Source organism: Macaca nemestrina, chromosome 3, assembly GCF_043159975.1.
Source record: "Macaca nemestrina isolate mMacNem1 chromosome 3, mMacNem.hap1, whole genome shotgun sequence".
In the NCBI taxonomy this organism is placed as follows: domain Eukaryota; kingdom Metazoa; phylum Chordata; class Mammalia; order Primates; family Cercopithecidae; genus Macaca; species Macaca nemestrina.
Genome location: NC_092127.1, coordinates 186,793,366 through 186,806,281, shown reverse-complemented (window position 1 = coordinate 186,806,281; position 12,916 = coordinate 186,793,366). Strand labels below are relative to the sequence as shown.

General features: G+C 42.7%; 1 protein-coding gene across 3 annotated transcripts in view; it reads right to left on the bottom strand.

Moving 5' to 3' along the window:
- LOC105487952 (cytokine dependent hematopoietic cell linker) overlaps positions 1–11,850 on the bottom strand; it is a 246,312-nt gene extending 234,462 nt beyond the window's left edge. The window contains exon 1 of one of the 3 annotated variants that reach the window (XM_071093866.1): positions 11,494–11,850. In XM_071093866.1, the coding sequence (XP_070949967.1) occupies positions 11,494–11,496 (3 nt within the window). In that variant the 5' untranslated portion in view covers positions 11,497–11,850. Of the gene's footprint in view, positions 1–148; positions 305–11,493 lie in introns of those variants that run through there. The other 2 variants (XM_011751612.2, XM_071093865.1) reach the window with 2 other exon arrangements.
- Positions 11,851–12,916: the final 1,066 nt, after the last annotated feature.

Genomic DNA, 12,916 nt, shown 5'->3' with positions numbered 1-12,916 from the left:
GCTAGCTCTTATGGTATTATGGGAAATCCTTTTTGCGTTTCTATCCACTTCTTTGAGGCAGGGATTATTTCTTGTTCGTTGAGACTCTTGTGCAGTAATAACAATATTATTAATAATAATCATGCCTACCCCACAACATATTACTTACTTGTACACAGTAGATAACACAGGTTTGTTGAAACAGCTTGTTTGGGAATAACTAGATTGCAGGATTTCTTGTGACTCTTCCAGTTAGATCACATTAATCTGTGTTCACTGAAATTCTAGTGCTCCCTGGAGAGGTCTGAGGATAACACAGGAGTCAGAGACAGAGAGAGAAAGAGAGAGAGAGAGGGGTGGGGAGGGAGACAGAGAGAGAGGAAGGAGTCAGGGCTGCGTGGCTTTGGTTACTTTTATATGTCGGTGGGATATATGAGTTTGCCCAGGGATTAAAAAGCAGCTATTTGAGCAAGAAGTTCTTGCTTGTCAAGATAGCATACGATGCTTTGCCAGGGCCAGGTGCGGTGGCTCACGCCTGTAATCCCAGCACTTTGGGAGGCCCAGGTGGGAGGATCACAAGGTCAGAAGATCGAGACTATCCTGGCTAATATGGTAAAACCCCGTCTATACTAAAAAAAATACAAAAAATTAGCCAGGCATGGTGGCGAGCCCCTGTAGTAGTCCCAGCTACTTGGGAGGCTGAGGCAGAATGGCGTGAACCTGGGAGGCGAGGCTTGCAGTGAGCCGAGATCAGGCTACTGCACCTCCAGCCTGGGCGGTAGAGCGAGACTCCGTCTCAAAAAAAGAGATGCTTTGCAAGATATTTCAGACCAAGAGTCCACGGGGTTGCGGGATGCTCTCAGCATAAGTCCTTATTATTAGACTGAAGAAACTGTATAAGGGCTTATACATTACTATATATTTCATATTTATACATATTTAACATTATCTAAATATAATGTATATATGCACATATCACAGTCCCATCTTTGATCTTTGTTTCACTGTTTCATCTGCCCAGGATACTTTCTGCTGGATACCTGCGTGGATAACTCCCTCGCTTCATCCTTCGAGTTGTTGCTCACATGTCACGCTCTTGAAGAGGCTTCTCCTGCCATCCTATGTAATTCTACAACCTGTCTTCCCTATGCTCAGAATTTGAATCCTCCTCATCCTTCTCTACCTTTTCCCGTTGTGATAGCTTAAGTCATCTTCTGGAATGCTATACACCATACTTGATATTACATTTTTAGTTTTTTTTTTTTTCCCCTCACCCATTATAACGTAAGCGCAATGAGGGCAGAATGCTCTTTCTGTTTTGTCCACTGCTGTATGGTAAGTGCTTAGAACAGAGGACAGGAACCCTGTACATGTCCAAAGTTGGGTGAATAAAAGAATAAATCAGATGGGGCTTTAGAGAGGCAACAGCTCTTAGGAAGAAGAGAGGAATGAATGAATGAATTTATTTTACAGCAAACATTCCCAGATAGGAAGGATGGATTTGCTTAGAGGTCATCCAAAAAAGGCAGGAGCAGGTACAGCCTGGGGCTCACGCTGTCCTATTGTTTTATTGCTAAGCCCCTATCCCCTTTGTGGGAAGGGAATTTCCCCTTCTCCTGGTGACCCAGCAGACCTCAGAGGAGGTTTAGTGACAAGAGAGAAGAGAAAGCTTATTTAATCTCAATTATCTGAGACTAAAAAATTCAAAGACCCAAGAGGACAGTGGTGGAAGAACTTATTTCTGAAGCAGGGAGGAGGGTGGAGTCACGCACACCTGTGAAGAAGAGGTGAGGAGGACAGGCTTTGTCTCCGACCCTCTATCTGTTGAGCTCACAGTCCGTTTCCCTTGTGAAGGAAAGGGCCAAGGAGACTAGAAAAGGCACATAATGCCTCCCCAGGTCCCGTAGCACCATGGGGATAGAACTGCTTAACCAGGGGTTGCTCACTGTAGTCCGCGGGGTAAGACGTGCCTTGAAAAGGTCACTCGATTTAATGCCTTGACTGGAGCACACCTTCTCCACTCCGCCAGGGTCCCCTCTCCTCTGGCTTTGTACCAGGCCAGGGCTCACAGCTTTGCATTATCATTTGTTATGTGTACCAGGTGGTCTGGGCCCTAGCCTTCATTTGGGTGGAGTGTGAATTCTAGGTAAAGAAGTGTGGGCAAGATCTTTTCTGGAACTGGAAGCAGAGGGCACTGCACCCCTCCCTAGCCTCCTCCTTCACAGCATCTGCAAGGATGCCTGTGCAGGTTCCTTGGCCATCAGAAGTGACTAACCCCTCATAAATCCAAGCTGTAGAAAGAAAGAAATCCCCATTCCCCCTTCCCAGCGAAAAACACATTCTGTAGGACATTTAGAAATAAAAGTTTACAAGGAGGTTCCTGTAAATGGGGTATTGCAGATCTGTTAGTTTGCCAGGGCTGTGGTATCAAAGCAGCACAAACGGAGTGGCTGACACCAATAGAAACATATTGTCTCACAGTTCTGGGGGCCAGAGGCTGTGAGCAAGGTGTGGGCAGGGCTGGTTCCTTCTCAGGGCTGTGAAGGAGAATCTGTTCCAGGCCTCTACTTGCCCCTGGGGTTTCTGGCAATCTTTGACATCCCGTTGCTTCTGCCAACGTCACCCTGGCCCCCGCCTTTATGTTTTTCCCTATGTGTGTTTCTTTTTCTTTCTTTTTTTTTTGAGATGGAGTCTCACTCTGTCGTCAGGCTGGGGTGCAGTGGTGAGATCTTGGTTCATTGCAACCTCTGCCTCTCGGGTTCAAGTGATTCTCCTGCCTCAGCCTCCCGGGTAGCTTGGACTACAGATGCCTGCCACCACACCCAGCTTATTTTTGTATTTTTAGTGGAGATAAGATTTCACCATGTTGGCCAGGGTGGTCTCGATCTCTTGACCTCGTGATCCACCCAACTTGGCCTCCCAAAGTGCTAGGATTACAGGCGTGAGGCACCACGCCTGGCCCTATGTGTGTATCTGTGTTGAAATTTCATCTTTTTGTAAGGACACCAGTCATAGTGGACTGGGGACTCAACCCACTCCAGTATGCCCTCATCTTAACTAATTACATCGCAATTGTTCTATTTCCAGGTAAGGTTTCACTCCTACGTCCTGGACATTAGGATTTCAGCGTATGAATTCCAGGTGGACACAATCAACTCCTAACAAGGTAGAGCAAAAATTTCAATTGTAAACTTATTATTATTGAAGATTAAAACAACCTCTTTAACCTTCCAATTATATAATTGCAAGAACTGAAGCCCAGATAAGTTTTAGGGTAGTTTGAAGTGGGAAAGACATGCCTCTCCAGCTCCACCCATGATAAACCACATGGTTTAGAATCCCTCATTGTGAGCCGCATCCTTCCCGTGGGTATGACAATGCCTGCTTGTTGTTACCCAGCAGGAACGTTAGAGATCAAATGGAACTGTTGCTATGAAAACGTGTTGTTACCTGTAACAGACGTGTTTGTGTAACAGCTGTTTCTTTAAGGCCATATAGCAAGTGACGGGCCAACATGCAATAGGTACCTATCGAGCATCACATCAAGTCTGGAGTTTGTTCCTCAGACACAGCACTGTCTCAGTCATTCTTTTATGTAGAGGTCAGTGCAGAAGCCTGAGACTCACAAGCAGGCAAAGGGAACATGTGGCAACAACTCATTCTCAAGCAGTAAAAAAATTGAAATTTGACCCAGGAAATCCAAGTCAATTATGTGGGGGAACTCGTGTAGAGCAAGGGCCGTTACTCTTTTCACTTGCAAAATTCTCAGCAAAATAACTGATCTTTCTGCCCACTTAAGGACATGAGTAGGAGGGTAAACAAGCACAGTTTGCCGGTGGGGCTCATACTGAAGGTCAGCTTGAGAGTCGTGGAAAATTCCGTGGTGGAACACAAGGCAACTGAAAGATCATTTTGTCAGTTACCAGCAGGGTGGAGTAAGACGGGGGTTTGCACCAAGACATTCACTCACTAGCCGTGTTAATGGTGGAATTGGAGGGGGTCAGTCTAATTAAATTCCTGCTTCATGGTTTCCTCCTCTGTTAAATGGGGATACAGCTATTTATGCATACCTGGGATCAGCTACTCTAAAGTGTGATCAGACAGCACTTATTGAAATAAAGCATCTACACACCCTATGGGCCTGCAATGCCATTCTGGGGTATAGACCTAGAGAAAGCCACACCCCAAAGGGTGAGGGGACAGGCATCAGAATGCTGACTGCAGCCTTGTTTGTGAGAAGAAAGAAGTGGAGACAGCCAAGCTGCCCAACGCTAGAGCAATGAATGAGTAAAATACTGGAGATGAAATAATGGAACACCAGGCAGCAGAGAGAAGAAATAAACTAGAACAGTGGTTCTCAAACTGTGGTATTAGGACCAGTGACATGAAAATCACCTGATAACTTATAAAAAGTGCAAATTTCTGGGCCCCAACCAGTTCTAGTGAATCAGCAAGTCTGGAGATTGGGCTTAGCAATTTGTTTTAACAAGCTCTCTAGAGGATTCTGATGCATACTGTGCTCAAGGTTGAGAACCACCAAATTAGAGGTACACATGGATAGACACTGAAACAGTCTTACACTAAAAATACTTTGCCTCCTAGTGGATATCATACAATGTCTGGACACATATTTGGTTGTCAGAACTGGGGAAGGGCTTCTGGTATCTACTGATGGGGCCAGGGCTACAGCTGAATATCCTACAGCGCACGGGGCAGCCCAGCACAACAAAGAATTATCCAGCCCTAAATGTCAGGAGTCATGACACTGAGAAGCCGTGATGTGTCTCCTTCACAAAGTCTTTCTTGCCTCCCCAAAAACAATATTTGCCAAACATTTTTAGAAGAATACACAAATACCATGAGTTTTTAATTAGGTGTTCTGTTGTTCTATTGTGAAGAACAAACAGGAACAAAGCAACATTTTATCCTAGAGAGAGCGAGAGCGAGAGCAAGAGCGAGAGAGAGAGAGAGAGAGTGTAGCTAAAAGCATTTATAATAGTTGACCTTAGTGTTGAGAAATAACATGACATGATGCCTAAAGCAAAATCTCTCGGCTTCCCCTTGGTCAACAGGTACCTTTACCAATGAATTGCTGCAGGTTTGGCATCACCTCAGTGGTCACTGATCTGTGATATATCTTTCCTTCCTTCCTTCCTTCCTTCCTTCCTTCCTTCCTTCCTTCCTTCCTTCCTTCCTTCCTTCCTTCCTCCCTCCCTCCCTCCCTCCCTCCCTCCCTCCCTCTCTCTCTTTCTTTCCTTCTTTCCTTCTTTCTTTTTTTGAGATGGAGTCCCCACCTGTCACCCAGGTTGGAGTGTAGTGGTGCGATCTTGGCTCACTGCAAGCTCTGCCTCCTGAGTTCACGCCATTCTCCTGCATCAGCCTCCCAAGTAGCTGGGACTACAGGTGCCCACCACCACACCCGGCTAATTTTCTTTTATTTTGTATTTTTAGTAGAGACGGGGTTTCGCTGTGTTGGCCAGGATGGTCTCCATCTCCTGATCTCGTGATCCACCCGCCTCGGCCTCCCAAAGTGTTGGAATTACAGGCATGAGCCACCTCGCCCAGCCCCTTTCTTATATTTTTAGCATATACATTTGATATTATTCTTGACTTGTATATTTAAACATATCCAAGTTTGATCACTTTATAGAGCAATTAATTATTCTGTGGAATCATATCTTTTGCCATGAACTTCAACCCATATGCATATTTTATATGACGATTTCTGTTAATTTCCTGATAATACATAATCCTTGTTAATATCTCAAACTCAAATCTTTGGAGCATTGCTAAGTGAGAATGATTGCTTCCTCTTCTGAATTTGTCTCTTTGTGTCCTGTTTGGCACTCTGTACCTTTTAATTCAGAGTCTGGATTGTCTTTTACTGATCTTACACCAGTCAGAAGGGCTGTTCCTAAAAAGTCAAAAAATAACAGATGTTGGAGAGGATGTGGAGAAAAGGGAACTCTTATCTACTGTTAGTAGCAGTGTAAATTCGTACAGCCTCTATGGAAAACAGTATGGAGATTTCTCAAACAACTGAAGCAAAACTACCATTCCATCCAGTCATCCCACTACTGAGTATCTACCCAAAAGAAAATAAATTGTTTTATGAAAACTAGGCCCACACTTGCATGTTTACTGCAGCACCGTTCACAAGAGCAAAGTCTCAACCTCAGTGTCCATCAACAGATAAAGAAAATGTTACACACTCACCCACACCCACACCTGCACCCACTCACACACTGAAATACTATTCAGCCATAAAAAGAGTGAAATCATGTCTTTTGAAGCAACACTGATGAAACTAGAAGCCATCTCAAGTGAAACAATCGGAAACGGAAAGTCAAATAATGCCATGGTTTGCTTTTGGTGTTCATCGAACCTCTATTCTGTAAGAACCTATAAGGAACATTGCAAAAATTTGCAACATATAATTTATATTCAATTACCTGTCCATTACCTTTTCCCCCATGATATTTACTTGACCACATTTCATTAAATGTTTAGTGTATGGTTCTTGCAAGTATGAAAGATTAGATAGATAAAGCACAAAAGATGCGTGTTGGAAATTTCCCAGAAGAATGGTTACTATATACAGTCTCATGGTGATACTTTTTACTGCCATTTGTTTTTGAAAAACAAATGGATTTGAAATATAGACACTTATTTATATGAATCAAACCTCTAAGTTTATCCAAAGAAACCAAGAGGATGCTGAGTGGCACAATGTGAGTTGATGATTAAAAGCCAAAAGATATGGCCAGTGGCTGTTTTGCCAGAGGCTGTGGGGCCCTAGTCACGCCAATGCGCCGTGAGTATTTCTGGGCACCTACCTGCCAAGCATGGGGTCTGCATAGCCACCATCTGCAGACACCCTGGCTCATCACTGCACTATTGAACCTCACATTGCACAGACTTTCTTTCCGTGGTGTGGTGCTCCTGCAGTTTTCCCCCATTTCACTAAGTGATACCAGCATGCCCTCAACTCTCAGAGTCATTATATGACTCCTCTGTTTCCCTCACCTTCAATGTTGGTTTATTGCCAAGTCTTACTGATGGCACTCCCTCTGAAATATATCTGAAAATCTGCCTGCTACTCATTCCCATTCAGCCTTCATTGGCTCTTGCTGGATAAATATAATGACCTTGAACTGTACATTGAATTTTTAATCTTGCATTTGAATACAGTTCTGGCTGTCTCCAAGTTTCCCTTCCCCTACCTCAAAAGGGAGTTGCAACTGCAAGTGAAGTATATCCTGCTCTATAGGTTTAGAAATAGAACCACCACTGAAATACATGTTCCCAGTCTCCCAGCACCTTGAGATCAAAGGAAAAAAACCCAACCAATCAAAATCTTACATGCCTCATGAACTAGAAACTCTAGAACTACTGAGATTTTCATACAGGTCTATTCTTACTTCATTATGGTCACCTCTAGTTTACAACTATATGTATGTTTAACCATTTCAGTTTATGAGGGTTTTTTTTTTAACCATCACATGCATACTGTGTCTATTCCCTGTGACACCATCCCAAGCATGGAATTCATTCGCTTAATTAATTTACACTCATATGCGCACATACACACACACATCTTTTTGTGTGTGGACTTTACTAAGGTTTAGTTAGAAAGGAAAGCTACAGATTTCTTGGGTACATGTGATATTATGATACATGCATACAATGTGTAATAATCAAATCAAGTTAAAATATCCACCACTTCAAACATTTATCATTTGTGTTGAGAACATTCCATATGTTCTCTTCTAGCTACTTTGAAATATACCATAAATTATGGTTAACTATAGTCACCACACAGTGTTATCAAACATTAGGCCAAATTCCTTCTATGTAACTGTATTTTTGTACCCATTAACCAACTTCTCCAGGAATTTGCACAATCATTATGTATTAGTTTTAGAAAAAGAATTATTTACTTCTCATCAACAAAAACTTCAAATGAAATAACAGATATTCTTTTTTTTTTTTTTTTGAGACGGAGTCTTGCTCTGTCGCCCAAGCTGGAGTGCAGTGGCGTGATCCTGGCTCACTGCAAGCTCCGCCTCCTGGGTTCACGCCATTCTCCTGCCCCAGCCTCCCGAGTAGCTGGGACTCCAGGCGCCCGCCACTGCGCCCGGCTCATTTTTTGTATTTTTAGTAGAGACGGGGTTTCACCGTGGTCTCGATCTCCTGACCTTGTGATCCGCCCGCCTCGGCCTCCCAAAGTGCTGGGATTACAGGCGTGAGCCACCGCACCCGGCCTCAGATATTCTTTTTCTGAGACACTCTCTGGCAATGCAAGCACAGGGGATTTCTCACCGGGGGGTCGGGGCTCCTCGTCCTTCAGTCTCATGCCACCGGGCTACCCATTCCTCTCCTCTCACGCAGCGGTTTTTAGCCACATGTTTTGTTCCTTAGTTTCTGCTAATCACAGTTCTCAGGCCTTTTCTATAACTTCAGCTTATCAATGTTACTTCAAAGAAAGACAGATTCTTCCTAAGAGGAACTCTCTTTCATCTGTTAAGATAATATGTTATTATTCTCTCTTGAAAGGGGCTGAAGATTTCCACTCGTGTTGAATGTTTCCAACAATTTGAGTTTGATATTTACCCTACAGTTATTTACCAATAAGTTCTTATGAGTTTGGCATCCTTTTTGTTGCTGCGATATCATAACGGTATGCAAAACCTGTCGAGAATTCTGCTCTCATGGAGGGTAAAATCCATCCATGTGGTGGCATCAGTTACTGTTAAAGCCTAACTACAAAAAGAGAAGGTTTTGCAAGAACGGAATTCAGTCCTATGAAATCATACCACGTGCGAATCTAACCTAGTTTAAAGTTTGGTGAGTTTGAAGCAGTGGTTTGCTGCTAAAGGATTAGCGACTGTCTCTCTGAGTGGTGAGGCAGGGGACAAGCTCTAGTGAGTAGTATTTGCTGATTTTCATGTTGTAAGTGTGCTCATTATGGCTGATTTCAAGCTATCAATGTCTGAATGTGGAATTGGGGACAAGTGCGGTAGCCACCATCATATAGCACTTGTATTATGCAAAAATGACCTCAAGATTATAGAGTACAATGTGGTGAAAATAATGAGAAAGTAATGAGTTTTGCATATTTATGACCTTTGTTTTTAATATACTTATGAGTTTATGTAATTTCATTTTAAATAATAGCTCTGTTGAACAATCAGCTCATAAAATGTCTGAAAATTTAACGGTCAGTCCTTGTGAGCTCATTCAAGCTATATCTGGCACATTACTGAAGGTTGGGTGGATTTAACAGGATTTGAGGAGCACACAGAGCTAGCAGCCCATGCAAGGTCCTGTGGTGAGAGAGAGATTGGCAAGGCTGTTATGGCTTTTTGCACTTCATCTTAATAACAAGTGAAAAAGCTACAGGTTTTTAAGTAGAAGTGAAATGGTATGACTGAACTTTGGAAAGTCCTGTGGTGAGACGAGGGGGTTTTCCACTGTCACTGAGTGGTTTTGTTTGAATTTGAGTAAACACCCAAGGACAAGGGTTCAGGCTCTGAATGGGGACTAGTCTTTTACATTCCATCCAACTCTGAAGTTGCATGGCAATCAAAGAAAGACGAAACTAGTAGAGGCAGAAGAGGTGAGAATTGATGAATTAAGAACCTAGAAGGGGTGTGTTGCAGCACATTATAAGTATAAATATATTTTAAAAATGACAGCAATTCGAGGACCAAAAAAAAAAAAAGCCTTATCTTTAAAATAAGTAGCCACAGGAAGCCAAGTGAGTCAGGTGTTTTTTCTCTCTCTCCCTCCTCATGGGTTCCTATTTTTAAAACATCACTTCCTTGAAGTGTCAGACAATTATATCTGCTAATATATTTTTGCCAACATGATCCTAAAGAGAATAATGTGGATTATTTATGCTGCTCCTGTTTGGCGAGAGTGAATAGGGCAGTAAATGCTCTGACATTTCATTTTAGGAAATTTCTGGTGCAGGAGATTCCAGAGAGCACAACCCAAGATGAAGAAGACAAACGAGCAGCTTCAACGTAGAGGGAAAATAATCCACCAGCAATTCCGAGCCCCCCTTTCAGTTATAGCTGTCATTATGGTATTGGCTTTTATTCCCCCCATCCCCAGGTGATAGCCACAACTTCCTGTCTTCACAGCTGCTTGTCTCAGGGGTGCCTCTGCCAGACCTCTTTCATGGCAAGAGCCCTGATGCCACTACAGCCCCCACGTCTGCCTATAAACCCCGTGCGACAATCCACCCCTTGGTCACCAAACCCTTCAAGTCACCACCACCCTGGACATTCACGACAACAGCCCACCTTCCCCATTTCGCTGCCCATTCAGACCCTGTTCCCATCAGTCCTGGCCCAGGTTAGTCTCAAGAAAAATACCTATGGAGACAGTCAAATTCCTGCCTCATTATGTATTAACCGTGTTATACTTGGTAAACTGGGGAACCTCTCTTGGTCTTAGTTTTCTGATGTATAAAATGGGGATTTTTTTTCCAAGTTAGGTATTGAGAAAATGAGTGTTTCAAAGTGCCTAGCACCATCAGTGAATGACAGCACACTGCTTTCTGTGATTATTAATTTTATGCACTACCTGGTTTGCCATGCATCTGTGTGTTTTTCAAAGGCCTGCTAATTTATTCATTCTGAGCATCTGCCATATGCCAGGCACCATGCTGTCCACCTTCTTTTGCTGTCTGTAGTTGATAGGAGCTTGTTGTATTTTGTCTAGAGATGCTTTTATCACTTTTCATAGAATATTAGTTCTGTGTTGCTGCTGAACTAAGTGCCAGAGATCTACAGAGAATGCAGAGATGTGTTCCGGACCCAGAGAGTTGACATTCCTGCATATCCATCATACATTAGTGTCATTCTCCTGAAGAGTCATTTCTGAATATATATTGCTTATGTTTACTCCCCAAAAGTGCGTTTTTAAAGTTAGTCTATGGCCAACTGGCCCATTAGAGACACACATCTTTTTCTTTTCTTTTCTCTTCTTTTTCCTTTGGAGTGGAATAGGAGAAGGAGATAAACCACTACTCAATAAGCATCTACTACGTAACTGCACTTCCGTGAGTTTTATAGTCATTATCTCATTTTTTCCATAAAAACAACCATATGAAAAGCCTTTCTTTACGTGGTTTTATAATCAAGTTAGCTAAAAGTCAGAGAGGTTAAGGAACGGACTTCCAATCCTAGGATTTGCAAAGCCTGAACCTGGGCTTCCTGACACCAAACCTGGGCATTTTGTTGCATGCAATGCTATAAATCTATGGTTGACTGCATAGTTCCACCATTCTGGTCTTGGGCCCACACATATCCTCTCTCACAGCATTATGGCAAAAATGGTTACATTGTACTGTCAAGTGAGAGAAACCTGACATTAACCAGCTGAATCTTTCCCTCTTCTTTATTAGAGAATTCAGGTCACTTTTACTCAGGACCAGTCTGTTGAGAAGTTTGTCCTTTATGTGATTGAGGGAAGCATAACAAAAGTAAAGTCGAACAGACTCACCATTGAAGACACAGCAATTTAGCAAGAAATATGACTAAATGACTTGCAACTGTATTCACCATGTGTCTTCTAGATTATGGCCAAATCCCAGCTGCCATCACAAACATCTTCTTTGATGTCAAAACTCCTGGTATTTTACATCAGTGCTTCTTCAGAAAGCTCATCCCTTTCTGGCCCCCTTGTAAGGATGTTGGACTCTGGGGATCTTGGTCTATTTGATGAGTACAGTGGTCAAGGAGAGCCAGATCAGACAGAAGCACCTGCCTGCTACCCATGGGGACATGAAGTTGTTAACAGCAGCCTGTACTCTGCTGGCTCTGGGACAAAGCAGGTGAGCTGAGCTGAGGTGAGTGGTGGGGGTGGGTGGCGCATAAGCCCGACTCACAGCTGCTGTTGACATCAAACAGTCACATGTTCCCACAGTGCCTGTTGTTTGTGTCAATGAAGGGTACGCCCTGAGGTCAGGAAACTCAAGATTTCTCCCATCCAAATCTTCCTAGAGCAAAGGCAGCAAATGTGCCATTTCTTTTCTTTCTTTCTTTAGAGGCATTCTGTGTAAGATCAGGATGCTAATGCTTGGTTATGTCCATTGCAAATATCTTCTCCCAAGATGGGACTTGCCTTCTCACTGTTTTCATGGAGTCTTTTGATGGAAAGAAGTTCATATTCCATTTCACATTGATTGGTGGCGGTTGCCTGCAGCATAACTTTGCAAAGAGTTCTGAGATCCTGGGCTGGCTCAGTAGGAAAGAGAACTGTGATCTATTAGAAATGTCTGACAACCATGCAGGCTCCTGGGACTGTTATTTTATAGCCCTGGAATACGCTAGCTAACTAGTCAAATGGATTTCAGCTCACATTCCTGCCAAGGTACCTATTGGATAGAACTCTGGGAACATGCAAATGCAATGATACAAATTCGTGAAAGAAGCAGAGATAGTGCAGACATTCAGTAAATAGTAGACACACACACACATAGATGGTTTCTCAAGGAGAAAGGTACGTTTTACCTTCCTAGGGGAGGTGAACTAAGCTCTAGATTTGAAGGATGAATAAGTTTAAAAAGTAGAACAAAAATGGCATGTTTTCAAATATGCAAGACTAATAAGTTCTAGAGATTTTTTATACAGCATAGTGCCTATAGTCATCAATACTTTATTACGAATTTAAAAAATTAATATTAAAAAATAATATCAAATAAACAAATGAGCAAATAAAACAAAGAACACAAGAAAATTTTAGAGGTGTAGCATATATTTATTGCTTAATATTGGTATTTTTTTTTTCTTGTTTGTTTTTTTGTTTTGAGACAGAGTCTCACTTTGTCACCCAGGCTGGAGTGCAGTGGCATGATCACTGCAAACTCTGCCTCCTGCGATTCCCTTTCTCAGCCTCCCAAGTAGCTGGGATTACAGGCACTCGC